The sequence below is a fragment of the Acanthisitta chloris genome, unplaced genomic scaffold (genome assembly GCF_000695815.1).
Source record: "Acanthisitta chloris isolate BGI_N310 unplaced genomic scaffold, ASM69581v1 scaffold2396, whole genome shotgun sequence".
NCBI lineage: Eukaryota > Metazoa > Chordata > Aves > Passeriformes > Acanthisittidae > Acanthisitta > Acanthisitta chloris.
The window spans coordinates 13,261-28,260 of record NW_008677444.1 but is presented as its reverse complement, the minus strand read 5'-3'; the positions used below and the strand labels follow the sequence as shown (position 1 = coordinate 28,260).

At 37.2% G+C, this 15,000-nt stretch overlaps 1 protein-coding gene across 1 annotated transcript in view; it reads left to right on the top strand.

The window, feature by feature from the left end:
- The window catches only part of LOC103803912 (desmoglein-1-like), a gene marked incomplete at its 3' end in the record, with an annotated part of 21,549 nt that extends 6,552 nt beyond the window's left edge, over positions 1–14,997 (top strand). The window contains exons 2-16 of the mRNA XM_009076492.1: positions 429–464; positions 834–962; positions 1,652–1,807; positions 1,953–2,100; positions 3,079–3,242; positions 3,491–3,625; positions 4,194–4,379; positions 4,562–4,821; positions 5,760–5,902; positions 6,052–6,270; positions 7,386–7,889; positions 10,257–10,405; positions 10,884–10,944; positions 12,373–12,581; positions 14,042–14,997. Of these exons, the coding sequence (XP_009074740.1) occupies positions 429–464; positions 834–962; positions 1,652–1,807; positions 1,953–2,100; positions 3,079–3,242; positions 3,491–3,625; positions 4,194–4,379; positions 4,562–4,821; positions 5,760–5,902; positions 6,052–6,270; positions 7,386–7,889; positions 10,257–10,405; positions 10,884–10,944; positions 12,373–12,581; positions 14,042–14,997 (3,455 nt within the window). The remainder of the gene's footprint in view (positions 1–428; positions 465–833; positions 963–1,651; positions 1,808–1,952; positions 2,101–3,078; positions 3,243–3,490; positions 3,626–4,193; positions 4,380–4,561; positions 4,822–5,759; positions 5,903–6,051; positions 6,271–7,385; positions 7,890–10,256; positions 10,406–10,883; positions 10,945–12,372; positions 12,582–14,041) is intronic.
- Positions 14,998–15,000: the final 3 nt, after the last annotated feature.

The window sequence follows — 15,000 nt, the reverse complement described above, 5'->3', positions numbered from 1 at the left end:
AAGACTAAATTCTTTAGAATAAATACTCCTCTGTTTTCCTAGACTTTTGGTAACAACTCTTGCAACTACTTCTCTCTTCATCTAAGGTGTTACAACCTAAAAATCTGTGTGAAAGCTGTATTTTGATGTAGGTATGGCCTGAAATTTGCTATGGCATATCCATTCCAACTCAAAGTTCTGTCTTGAAAGACAGAATTAATTTTGAAGATTTTAACTGTCAAGAAATTCAATTGCTGGATATAGAAAAAACTGAACTGCACAAAGTCATTTATGGAAAACCTGTTGCTACTGTCTAGATAGGCTATTGTAATAGGCATGAATAAAAGTACTGCTCCAGTCCTGCAGTATAGCAAAGTCCTAGAATTTGGTTTTTCTTACTGCATTTTGCCATGCATTTTTACATGCCAATCTTTTTATTGTTCTTGCAGGTACTCTTGGATTTCAGCACAGGATTTCATGTAGAGGTAATCTATATTTCTTTAGAAATTGTTTTTCTGATCAAATGAAATGTAGCCAATGAAAAAACAAGTAGAAAATACTGAACTAAGACATTTCTGAACCTGAAGACTGTAAACGTATTTAAATATTAAACAGCTGCAGGTAGTAACCTGCTCACCCTCTCAAGAGAAGTTCTCATAAACCTAAATTAGTATATCATACAAAGGAATAATTTTAAAATAAGCATGTACAGTCTTAGACTTTGGGACTCACAGACATGTAAAAAAGCATATGGTCTACAAAAATCCCTTTTCTCCTTATTGTTGGAAATTCTAATTGTTTGTATTAATTTAAAATGTATTGAGGTCATATGATAATGGAACTCTCTGTCAAAGGTAAAAGAATGGGATGAAAATGGAATGGCAAGATGGAAAACCTTCAGAAGACAAAAACGTGAATGGATCAAATTTGCTGCAGCCTGTAGAGAAGGAGAAGATAATTCTAAGAGGAATCCAATTGCCAGAGTAAGTAGAAAGAAAAACAAGTGTTCACTGACAAGGAAGCTTTTCCAAAGACAGGCTGAAAAAAGCAGAAAGATTTGAAAATATATTTGCTTAGAGTAGTCAAAGCTAGGAATGTAGACTTGAAGAAAGATGATGCAATATTTCCAGCTCTGCTGAGACAGTCTCAATAGGTGAAACACACGTGGCTGCTGAGGAGTGACCAGAGGCTGCCCAGGATATTTCCATCAGTCTACCTCCTAGATAGCTCCAACCAGTGTGTTTTCTGTTCAGCATCTGTATACTAAATCATGATATTTTTCTTTACACTCTCACCTTGAGAAACCCCTAGTAAAAGTTCAAGGATAGTGCATGACTTCTGTGGGAAACTGAGCAAAGAAACTATCTTCCTGTCCTCTCACCATGACCATACCCTTACTGAGGTCCACCCACAGTGTGATAGTCTTGGGGGTTTCTCTCTTCAATTCCCTGACAGATTTCAGAGAAATAGAAAGCCTATCCAGTACTTAAAGGGAGATGGATCTCTAGGTTTTGTAGAAGAACCTTCCATTGTTTCTGTCAACTGAACCATCCGAAACATGGTTGAGACACTGAAAATATATACAGTTTTTTACTGGAACTAAGAACAGGAGAGAATGCCCTGCAGATGTCCTTAGTAAACTGGAATAAATTATTATTATCTGTTACTCTAGATCCGATCAGATTGTGCAGAAAACAATCCAATCACATACAGCATCTCTGGAGTTGGAATTGATCGTGCCCCCTTTGGAATATTTGTTGTCAACCCAAGAACAGGAGAAATTAATATAACATCAATAGTGGACAGGGAAGTAACCCCAGTATTTGTTGTAAGTACTCCCCCTTTTCTTTACCTTTATAATGACATATCCAGGGTGGGGCAGAGAGAGCACAAGAAGACAAATTCATTTGCTTCAGATTGTTACATTGCTTACTTCACTTTTGGGTTTAAAATTAGTAAATCTCTTTATCTAGATACGTTGCTTTGCAAAACACTCAGTGACGGGTATAGATTTGGAACCACCTCTTGAACTTCGAGTCAGAGTTCTGGATATAAATGATAACGCTCCTATATTTGCACAAACTGTGTTCACAGGATCTATTGAAGAAAGCAGTATGGACAGTAAGTAACTATGCTATACCTATTGTAGTATAGTTAGTGAAGCTCCTGGAATACAGTTAATATAAACCTGGGGTGCTCATTCTGCCTTTTTTTAGGCAATGACATACATTGGCCAGGGCTACTGCAGAGGAAGGAGCAGCAAATGCTTCTCCAAGTGCTATTTGAGCCAGGGCCTGAGCTCATTGCTATAAATTAAACAGCAATGCTTCCTTCTCCCTTTCCTTCCACACATGAATGCTGAATGTTCCAGCTCCTAACCATACCATCATGCAAATTCTTTCAGATGTGAAAATATAGAATAAATAGGTTCATTTCTTCACATTAAAAAAATAAAATTAAATTAAATTACACTTGCACTTTTTTCCTTTGAGGGTGTATCAATCATACACTTGCACTTTTTTCCTTTGAGGGTATACCAATCTTTTTTTCCCCATTTCTCTCTTTTAAAGATTTGTATTAGTAGCCTATGCATTGCAGCCACACTAGAATATTAATAAATAAAGCCTTTCTTAAAGCATTTAAAGGCTTCTTTTTTTCCAAAAGTACGGCAACCAACATTGGACATGCAAACAGCACTGAGGCAGTGGTGCCTAACCCTCATTTACTACTTTCTAGAAATGCTCATTTAAAACTGTGGATATTTCTTATATTCATATCTACAAGCTCAGTACATATTGAATTTACATAGTCCCTAAGTTGATTTACATGAATTCAGTGAAAATCTGAAAGCAGAAAATTTATTCTATCCGACCTTAATTTTTAATTAATTTTAAAGTCATTAACATTCAGTCAGAATCTGTACTACAAAACTAAATTTTGTTTGTCTTTGTAAATATCAGTGAATAGATAGCATTCTAAGGTTTTCACATAGCAAGTTTTAGCATTGTCTTGATGAGTTGTTTGCAAGAATGCAGCAGATTTTCTGATTGGTTTTTGTTTGTTTGTTTCTTTCTTTTTATTATTATTTTTTATTCTTAGACACACTGGTGATGAAAATCATTGCAACAGATGCAGATGAACCTAATCACTTGAATTCTAAAATTGCCTTCAAGATAGAGAGCCAAGAACCTTCAGGTCCACCCATGTTCATCATGAATAAATATACTGGAGAACTCCATCTTGCAAACTATCTCGACAGAGAGGTGACATTTCCCTATCCAAAGTTAAATAACATGATGTGGTGTATCTGTATTATAAGAGTGAGAATCAAAAGATAAAAGAGAGAGAAAGATAATGGGTTTTTATAAGCAAATAATGGAGAAATGCATTTTTCAGTGTGTTACAATAAAATGTCTAAGGCAAATTCGTGCATTAGTACACAGTAGCAAGATATGTATTTATAAGATGCACAGGTGACCTTCTAACATACTCATTTCTCATTCTGTAACAGCAACATAGTAGCTACACTCTTGTTGTGAAGGCGTCAGACCGGGATGGAGCTGCAGATGGAATGTCATCCCTTTGTAGCTGTAACGTTAAAGTTATTGATGTCAATGACAACTTCCCAACTCTTTCTCAAAACTCTGTAAGTCTTTAATACCAAAAGCAACATCAGTTTTAAAACCCTGTTCTAAAACCCTCTTGATAACGGAGCCCTTACTAGCCCATAGAGCAATTTCACATTTGAATGCTCCACTGGATAAACAGGGCTGTTCCCTTGAAGTGCGCAAAATCCAATCCATTGCTTGTGCACCAATTCTGGGAACATACACATAGATTATTTTTGTGCTCAGAAAAGTCAATCCTGACATGATCAGGACTGACTATTTTGTATTCAGAGAAATCCTGTCATTCAGGTTTCCAGATCCCTGCAATACAGCCAGATTATAAAGATTAACCCAATCTTTGTAAGATCTTTTCTTACAGAAAGCACAAATCCTTTTACTCTAAGAGGCCTCTGCAAATACTTGAGGTGATACAGCTCTTCAGATCTGCAACCAGAATCACAATTTACACAGCATACATGGGGTTTTATTAATTTGATGTGGACTGTGGGTAGGATATACTTCAAAAGAATCTCTGCAGACAGCTGTGTTTTCCTCACTTTATATATATATTAGTGTTTGCTAACAGGTGTTTATCTGTCATTCCAGTTTTCAGCAAGTATTTCAGAAAATTCAGTCAGTTCAGAACTGCTACGAATACAAGCCCTGGATGCTGACGAAGAGTTTACAGACAATTGGTTAGCAGAGTTTTTCTTTATATCCGGTAATGAAGATAACTGGTTTGAAATTGTTACAGATCGAGCTACAAATCAAGGAGTCCTTAGAGTAATTAAGGTATGGATAAACATTATGATTCAACTCTTGAAATAATAATCTTAAAATAGTTTTCATTAATTGTTTACAAAATTAAATGAGCAGCAAAAATACTGTCCCTCATCTATTTAAAAGAGAAAATATTTAAATAAAATTAAGGGAACTTTTATGTATTATCTAGTTCTCTGTGGTTTATCCTTTAGGAACTGGATTACGAACAGCTCCAAACTCATTCACTGATGATTGGTGTCAGGAACGTGGCTGCCTTCCACCACTCTGTTGCACATGAGTACCAAATATATGGAACACCCCTCACAATAGAAGTAAAAAATTTGATTGAACCACCAAGATTTCATCCATCTTCAGTCGTGTTTTCTCTGTCAGAAGGCACAAGAGTGAATTATGTTATAGGAACATACACAGCCATGGATGAGGACACTAGAGCTATTGCATCAAATGTTGTGTAAGTTCTGCTCTGCTTAACTCCCTGGGTGGAATAATTCTGTTGAGATTTCAATGAGATGAGGAGTAGGTATTTTAAAGAATGCTTTAAAAAACAACTTAAAACAATGCTAATTGTTTGGCCATAGAATAATAGCAATACAATAGTATATTCTTCAGCCCATTTTTGTGCTATAATTGCTTTTCTTTCCTGACCTTCTCTCCTTAGCCTTATGCACAAGACAAAGAAAATATCACTTTTCTAAAAGGCTGTAACTTAAATAAATCAGAACAGTTTTGGTTTGTCCTAACCCAACCTAAGAATAATTTTTCTTGAAGCATTTGCCTCAAATAGGGAATTTGATAGCATCTCTTCAAAAAAGCAAGCAGAAAATCTGAATAAAGGGCAATATTATCCAATCAGAATAGAAGAGGTCACTACCAGTTCATTCAATATTTAAAAAAAAAAAAATAAATAATGATTCAACATTTATTTCTCTTGAAATTAATTATAATAACTGGGGCCATAATTTGCTTTTCAATGTATGTAGGAATAAATACAGCCTATTTATAAAGGCTTGAAAAAACAATAATCATAAACCAGATAAATGTGTTAGCAAATACAACTGCAGAATGTTATAGGAAGAGCTGTGGATTTAGCCACCAATATTAGCAAGGGTTCTGGTAAAGATTTACAGAATGCGAAAGATTTTTCTTTTAGACTATGATGACACTTTCAAAATGCAATGGGCTTCTATGCATTTACTATATTCTTAATTACTTTTCTGGTTTATATCTTTTGAAGTCTAGATGAATTTTGCTTGAACAGGATGAAATGCAACAGGACCTAGCACAGTCTAAAGAAAAATGTTCCAAAGTGACAAATGTTGCTTGCAAAATAAATATGTAATACATATATTTATAAAATAATGCTGAATATTTTTACTTCACCAAACACAGATATAGTATAGGACGTGATCCAGCTGCCTGGTTCAGAATCAATCAAAACACTGGTGAAATCACACTGAACAAAGCTATTAACCGGGAATCAATCTATGTAATTAATGGGCAGTACAAAGCAGAGGTTCTGGCTATCACCAGAGGTAAGATAAGAGATTAAGTTTTCTGAAACGAAAACCCTTTTGGTTTCAGATTTCTCTCAATGTTTATTCCCATTTCTAGTTTTTCAATCCAAACTGCATTATTTATAGTATCAATATTCCCTCCTGACCACAAATATCTCTTCTTATAGGGGTTCCTCGATACACTGCAACTGGGACAATTGTGCTTCAAATAAATGACGGCAATGCCAATTGCCCAAGAATTAATACTGAATTAAGGAAAGTATGTATGCATTCCCCATCAGTGATTATCACAGCAAAGCATACGGATGGTGATCTATATGCTGCCCCCTTTACATTCACCATACATGGTGAACCTCAAACTACATGGATTATCAGATCAATAAATGGTAATTAACTTGCATTTTATAACAGGATAAACCATAGTGATAAGCTCTTATCTCAGATAACTGATTACAATAATATTTTATTAACAAACAAAACAGTTATTAGAATCTATTCTAATCTCATGTAAATGTAACTTTTCAAGAATCCAAGAAGTTGCTCTCTATTCGCATATATATATATATAAATATAAATATATAAGAACATATTAGAACTAGAATCGGAATTATTATGTGTTTGAACTAGTTGTCTTTTAAAGGAAACTAAAACCTTACTGATAAAAGTAGAGCAGCAAAACTGTACTTTGAGTATAGCTATGATAAGAACCTCTGCTGGTCTAAACATAATGAGGTAAATCAAAAGGAGTAATTTGATACATTTTTATTTCTATATTGTCTAAAACAATCCTAAGCATATGACAAAATACTCAAATTTGCTTATTAGAGTATAAAAACTTTAGTTGACAGAGCTTTCCTTTTTTGAGAGGCATATGAAAAGGGCAAATAAAGATTACAACTTTTGCCATTTATTCTACCACTTGTACTTACCTGTATTTCTAAACAACTGTTTTACTCAGTGCCCAGTAGATCTTTTCCAATTTTCCTCAATAGGACATGACAACTAAAGAATTAATCAAATCTCATACATTACTAAATGACAGAATTTGCATCATTTACTGTATGCATAGAAGACTACACTAAATGGTAAATATCACAATTACAGCTATTATTGTCTCCTATTTGGCCTAAGCAGATGCAAATTTGTAACTTCAAATATTTTAAACCTACCGACAAAACTTTTGAGAAACATATGTAAATTCCTTGTGCGAGGATAGTAAAACTAAAAAAGTGCATTTGCCCTTTTTGTATTTCTCAGGTAAAAAGTGATGACTAGACTGATCTGGCTCAGGTTTTCCAAAAGAAAACACTAGTATAGATGAGCATCATAAGTCTCAGCATTGAATAGGTACTGTAGATACATAAGTAACTGAAAACCTTAGAAAGGAAACACTTAGTCTCATTCTGTTCTATGAACTTAACTCACAAAACGTACAGATTGTAATGCATTTATAGTCAATACCTTCAGCTAATTTTTATTTTATTTTTTTTTTCCCTCAAAGCTTCCTCTGCGGAACTAGTGAGTCAGAACATTGATTTTTACCTTTATAGGATCTATATCAGTGTAAGAGACAGCCAAGGCCGACGCTGCGCCAGGCCACATATAATTCCTGTGCAAGCTTGTCAGTGTGACAGTCGGAATTACTGCACCAGTGGGGCCACAAAAATAATTATCATCGGTGGGGGTGGTACTGGTGGCGGTGGCACTGGTGGTGGTGGCACTGGTGGAGGTGGCACTGATGCTGGCGCTGGTGGTACTGGAGGCTGGGAAGGAGGACAAGAAGGTGGTGGTGGTGATGGTCAGACTAGACCTGGAGGAGGAGATTATGTGGACCACACAGACTGGCAGGTTTACACTGATGGATACGATGGAGGCGGTGAAGGATATACAGCATCCACTGATTACGGTTATGGAAATGAAAATTATGGCAGAGATGCTCCATCATCTACCACACTTAGCGGTGCTGCCATTGGCCTGATGTTTCTTGGTGGATTAATATTTGTTTGTAAGTATAAAATTAAGAAAACAACTTTGTTATTTTTCTTTTAAAAAATTAATTTTTAAATTCTTCTAAAATAAGGTGACTTTTCTGGTTGTTTTTAATCTATTGGCTCCTATGGGAGAAAAAAATTGTCTTTTAAGATAATGGAATTTTTATACATTTTATGTTATACACATTGACACATACATTTCATTCAGAAATAACTATTTCTTTCCTAAGACATAGGGGTCTTTTTCCTTAGATGTTTTCCACTTCTCAGACCATGAGACAGGGTAAAAATGTTTAGTAGACATTCAGAAGATTTTTGAGCAAGAGCTGTCCTGTCACTTACAACTTATTTTTTGCAAATTGCATTTCCATTACATTACTAGAAGAAATGAGCAAGTATCAACTCCAAGTTGGGTATGAACACCTGTAAAGAACAAGATTCCTTTGAACCCAAAGCCAGATTTCAGTAGTAGAAAAATAAATATCATCATCTTAAAAATACTTTCAAACATTACATTTATTAAAAACAAGTAGAAGCAATGACAACAGGATTGAAACAGAGCATTCATTCATATGTCCTAGTATTTTTGAAGAAGTATGAGTTTTGTGTATAAAAATTACTCGAGTTAGAATTTATGCAAGCAATTATTTCTCAGACCACCAAAATCAGATGTGATTGACCTTCTTTCATGGTCTGGGCATCAAGCAATCAACATCTAAAATTTCCCATTGAAGAAAGTTCTTCACTCAGAGGGCGGTCGGGCACTGGAACAGGGAAGTAGTCACAGCACCAAGCCTGTCAGAGTTCAAATGCTTGGACAATTTTCTCATGCACATGGTGTATTTCTCAGAGATATTCTGTGCAGGGCCAAGAGTTGCACTTGATGATCCTTGTGAGTCCCTTCCAACTCTGAATATTCTGTGATTCTGTGAAGAAATACTAACTTCAAAACCTGAGGAAATCGATTTTTCCCCCTTTTTTTTTTTTTTTTTGAGGAGTGGGGTTTGTTTTGTGTTTTGATCTTTCATTAGCAGCAATCAACAAAACACAAAATTTTGGAGCTGCGAGTGCTGTTTTGTGTGTAGCCTCCAGGTGGCTAATGTTACAGGACAGGCTTTCTGCCTCTGGAAATTTCCTCTCCTAGTCGGTAATCTGGAGTAAATGTGTCCTTAGTCATGGAGTGTGAGACAGCACTTTGTACACTGTATGGTCCTTTTCCCTTTTCAGTTCACTTTGATGTTCAAATGGTCAGAAGGCTGGGGTGACTCTCGTATGAAGACAAGTTGAATTGGAGTTGTTCAGCCTGGAGAAGGCTGCAGGGAGACCTTAGTGCAGTCTTCCAGTATCTAAACAGGGCCTATAAGAAAGCTGGAGAGGGATTTTTTACAAGGGCATGTAGTGATAGGACAAAAGGAAATGGCTTTAAACTGAAAGAGGATAGGTTTTAGAAGAAATTCTTTACTGTAAGAGTGATAAGACACAGGTATAGGTTGCCCAGAGGAGTTGTGGATGCCTCATCCCTGTAAGTGTTCAAGGCCAGGCTGCATGGGGCTCTGAAGAACATGGTCAGTGGAAGGTGTCCCTGCCCATGTCAGAGAGGTTGAAACTAGATAATCTTTAAAGGTCCCTTCCAACCCAAACCATTCTGTGATTCTATTAATATTGCAGTGCCTTTCTAAAATAAGCAGCATTTTCAATGTTGGCATTTACAGCATTCAACAATTTCCAGCGCCAAGTTCTTGAAACAACCAAGCATAATACAGCACATTCAGAAACCTGATTTTCTCTATGTAAACATTTGTTGAAACTAGGGTTTGCATCTTGTTTCTTCAAATCAACCATTATGTGTATGTGATGTGAAGATTGCTACTGGAGCCTTAGCTAAAGATCACTGTAGTCAGATGGATATCTCTCCACTAATTTCTATATGTTTATTATTACTAATGTATATTTCTTTTCAATTACAATATCTGAAGAGACAAATGTATGCTTATATATCAGGAATGAATAGGAGTGAATGCTATACTTAGCAAGACTGGTTCTGTTTGTTTAATTTTCATATGTATGCAATTTATATTGATTCAGCTGAGATAGATCAAAGTTTGTTTCCTGGTGCACAGGCATAAATTTGGAATAACAGCCCTACCCCACCCCTGTGTTGCTCTGCTGTAACTAAAGGTACAAATTATTCTGGATTTCCAAATACATACATTTCCAAAAGCAGCTAATGATTCTGAAAGCCAGACTTGCAAATTGCCTAGTTAGAAACATTTTAAAGACATGCTTTCAGAAGTTTGTGAGCTCCTGCCTTCTAGGAAAAGCAGCTGTTCCTGTGAGGAAGAGATGTCCTAAATCCATGTTTCCTGTCCTTTCTTGTTAAGTGATTCCAATTTTGATGTCAATGAGCGACTGTTGTGGCTGTGGACCTGGTGCTGCAGGTGGAGTTGGAACTGGATTTGAACCTGTACCTGAATGCACAGAAGGGGCAATTCATCCATGGGGAATAGAAGGTGCACAGCCTGAAGACAGGGTAAGTACATCCCATGTTTCTAAAACCTAAAATAACTCATATTTAGTGAAAAGACTGCACTGGATTATAGAAAGTGATTGTCGCTCTGTGTCATCTAAAACAAGTCTGGCATTGTCAACAATTACCAGGCAAATATGACATTTGTAGGTGGAATGTGTTTTAAGTTGTGTTCAGTTAGCTTGTCACAAGAATTTTGTGTTACTATTCTCTTAGCTGAAACACAATAACTAGCAAGCTTCTTCAGTACAAATTTTGGACAAGATAACATGAACCATCTTCGCTGATCACTTTTTGTGTTGACAATGAGAAAAAAAGTAGTTTTTTTGTTTGTTTGGTTGATGGTTTTTTATGGGCATGGCAATTAATAGCTATCATTAAAACTTTGGACTGGTAATTCCTTAACATGATTCACAAAGTCTTGGTCTTCATATGGGAATTTCAATGTCATCGTTCAAGGAGTCAAAATGTTGTTTTCCAGGATGTGTCACATATACTTGTCCCAACAACGGCTGCAGGAGGTGATTTTGGTGAACCCTCTGGTAAGCATACCCTAAAATTTTCTATGTACGCTGTCATAAAGCTATCTTTCAGACTTCATGCCTTCTGATTCATGGAGAATTTTGGTCTCCCAGATATAATCCAACCTTTCCAATTTTACTGCTGCAGATAGTCAAACTGATGCTAGTAGGACCTCCAGTATGAATAAAGAATTGGGGGGTTCAGCCTTTGAGCAGATTCATTTCTGCAAACTACATTTACTTTGAAATATCTGCCAAGACTTTCAAATCTTAAGCAATTTTTCTTTATCACTCCAACTACTGAATGGAGGTTCTTTTCAAGACATCAGTTTTAGCAGAAATCAATCTTGAGGCCAGAATAGGGAAATTTGCTTTCATAACTCAGGGTGAAAGATTCAGTTCTTCCCAGTAACAAGGCTTTGCTTCCCACAAGGGAGAATGTCAAGTAGCCAGTTAATTACTGACTATTTGTGCATTAAACTAGACAGAAAGCTGGTATATTGCACAATAAATTTATGTTTCTGATATAATGTTCCTCCAAGAATTCAGTGACTATAGAGAATAAGACAAGTTGTGCAGTGCCACTTTCTTTTTTCCCCCATTCCTTACTTCACAATTGGAAGGAAGGATGCTGGCAGAGATCCATTTTCATTAGCTTCTGACAGGAAGAAATGTTATTCTGCGAGACAATGTCTCTGCTGACTATTGATTATTCAAAAATTTTCTCATATGTTTTCATTTCATAAAAACAAAAAAATATAATTTAGCCTGTGTTTCCTAATGTCACCATAGTCAAGACTACTGTATGCAATTCTTTTGTAATAATATATGCTGATCTTTCCTTGCTATCATATCTGAAAAAATACAGAGAAAATAAAATTCTGTAAGTGTTACTTTATAATTTATTGCAATGATCATTTTCATTCTGCATTCTAAACTGATGGTTATTATCATCCATTGTTATTCTTCCTAATCCCCCTTAAAAATCGCATCAGTAGAAAATGTAAAAGGAGTTACAAAGCTCTTTCTTTTCTAAGAGTGTAAAAAAAATTTATTGCCAATGTGATCATAAAAATTCATGTATGAATTTGCATAAATATTCATAAGCATTCTCTGATTTTCTAACACAAAACCCATGACAGCATATATGAACACCAGACAGAAGAATCTCTCCAGTCAGTAATACAAGTAAATCACTGATTTTCTAAACCATATATGCACATGCTGCCTAGTTTCAGGAATAAAATAAAGATCTTAGATGTCTGTTAACATGTTACTAATTATTATTACAGGTTCAATGTTTGGTAGCTGTGCATGTATCTGTGACTGAAATGGGTCAAAAATACCTTTATAAACTCAGTTCTGTTATTATAGCACTTGTAAAAACAACTGGCAAATTCTGTACAAATTTTCACAGAGCTCAGAAAACATAACTTTTTCTGTTTATAGATATATATAATAACACATATGGAGGAGGAGGAGTAGTAGCTTCTGGTGTTGAAGAAACTACAGGGGTTGGCTATGGCACTGGTACAGGTTATGGAACAGCTGGAGGAATCTCTGGAACAGGAGAAGCAAAAGGGTCAATTGGAGGAACAATAAAAGAGTATCGAGAAGGAGGAGTGAACATGGCCTTCCTAGACAACTATTTCTCTGAGGTAATTAGTTGATATTCTTTGAGTTACTTCTGTGAGCCTATTTTTTGATAGATTCCCCTCCCAGGTTACAAGGTGGAAGTCCAAATTAACTCTATTCAAATTGAAACTCTCACAGTATAAAACTGGTGTGAGAGCAAAGCTGGCCATACTGGTAGAAAAAGTTGCAACACTAGTAGTACTGCCCTTGAGCTGCTGCCATAGCAGATTTGATTGCTCAATAGCCCTCTTGTAAAACCAATGGACACACTGCAGATATGGGTAGGAAGCAATTAAATTATTTCAGCTTCATAAATAACCACCAAATTTATGCATTTTCCACCTTTATCAGTCTATAAATAGATAATAACTTTGAGAAATTGTTCATCCCTACATCCTGTACAGCTTGTTTAATAAAGTGACTTTAACTCTTTAAAGAACCCTTTAAAGTTTAAAGAACTTTAAGCATTAGTTCACATTTTCCCTTATTTTTATTGCCCTTTCTATTCCCTGAAAGACTTGTGAACTGTCAGTGACACCAATATGCAGTTTCACAGTTGTCAAAATATTAATTAGCCTTTACATATGGGATTAAAAATGGTATGGAATTTGCATGATTAATGGCTTCATGGGATATATTTTCATAATATGCATGAACTGTGAGGCACAAATGTTATGATTGCATATGTCACCAATATATCAATTAATATATAAGGATTTCTCTCTTTCAAAATCTAAACAAGATTCAGTGGAGGAGAGGACAGGGTAGTCCTGATGTCCTGAGCATGGACTTCTCCCGGATCACAATCTACCTACTTTGGCCAGGAGCACTATGTATTCATTGTCTTCAGCCATAGGCCTCTACACTGATGATCTCAATCCCCAAACCCCCTGTCTCTCCCTCCCAGGCCTCCCCTTCTGTCCTTTCCTACTTCCTTCAACCTCACCCCACACTTGCTTTAAATTCTCCTGTTTGCTTCCTAATCCTTCTGCACTGACCACTCCACTATCCTCAACCCCATCCCAAATCAGAAATCTCCATCCTGCTCAAAATGGATTCCCCTCTGGGCTCACAATGCCTTTCCCACTGTGGCCAATCCTCTGTCCTGGCCTCTCCACTGCGCCTGTCACCACATTGCTCCACTTTCTACCACTTTGCTCAGACAGTGCTGCTCAAAGAGTGCATTTGTTCCACTGAGCCTTTCGCTCTCTCCCTTTACCCCACAGCCAAACCCACTGACAACAGCCAAATTTGAGATGCTAAGTATTAGCAGAAACAAGAATAAAACAACAGTAATATTTGAATAAAACTTATGTCAAGGTTACAAAAATGTTGATGGTATAATCTTTCCCGTTGATGTCCTGTTCTTCAAGCCAGCTGGACCTTGCTGTGGTTAGGGAAACCTTACTGTGGTTTGAGTATTCGTGGTTAAAAACCTGTTCTTGTGTTCTTTCCTCTTTTTTTCTGCTTTTGCAAACTACAGAAAGCATTTGTGTATGCAGATGAAGATGAAGGTCGGCCAGCAAATGACTGCCTATTAATATATGATCATGAAGGAGTCGGTACTCCTGTTGGCTCTGTGGGTTGCTGCAGCTTTATTGGAGAAGATATAGATGAAACATATTTGGATACACTAGGACCAAAATTTAGGACCCTGGCAGAGATCTGTCTGGGCAAAGAGATTGAACCTTTCCCTGATGCCAACCCACCCTGGCCAGGCGTCAACGTTGCCTTTCCCAACCCTGAAAGTGATCTAAACCTCCCACCACCTGGAACCACCATCATTGTCAATGGAAGTGCACCTATGCCTCCCCCAGTTGGCACTACAACAGTTGTTACTGAAAACACCTACACATCTGGGTCAACCATGCAGCCCCCGAGGCCGATGCCGGATCCTTTGCTCCACGGCAACATGACGGTGACTGAGACCTACACCTCCGGCTCCCCCTCTATTTGTGTCGACCCTCTGCGTGCATCCAACGTCGTTGTAACAGAAAGGGTTGTCGGGCCTGCATCTGCCTCTGATCTGCGTGGCATGCTAGATATACCTGATCTCACTGATGGGTCCAATGTTATCGTCACAGAAAGAGTAATTGCACCTAACTCCCGACTTCCAGCGTCTCTGAGCATTCCAGATTTGGTAGATGGGTCAAATGTAGTAGTGACCGAAAGGGTGTTTAGGCCTGCCTCTGGCATGCCAGGCAGCTTAATAAATATTCCCTCAGAGTTATCAAATGCCCACAATGTGGTGGTCACAGAGAGAGTAGTGTCAGGGTCTGGGATGAGCAGCCTAGGGGGAACAAGCCTGGGGGGTGCAAATCTAGGGGGCCTGAGCAGCACAGGTCAGATGCTCAGTGCTGATTGTCACCTTGGCCAGGCAATGGGCACGGCATCTCCAGGCACCTCTCGAAGACGAGTGACAAAGTACAGCACCGTGCAGTA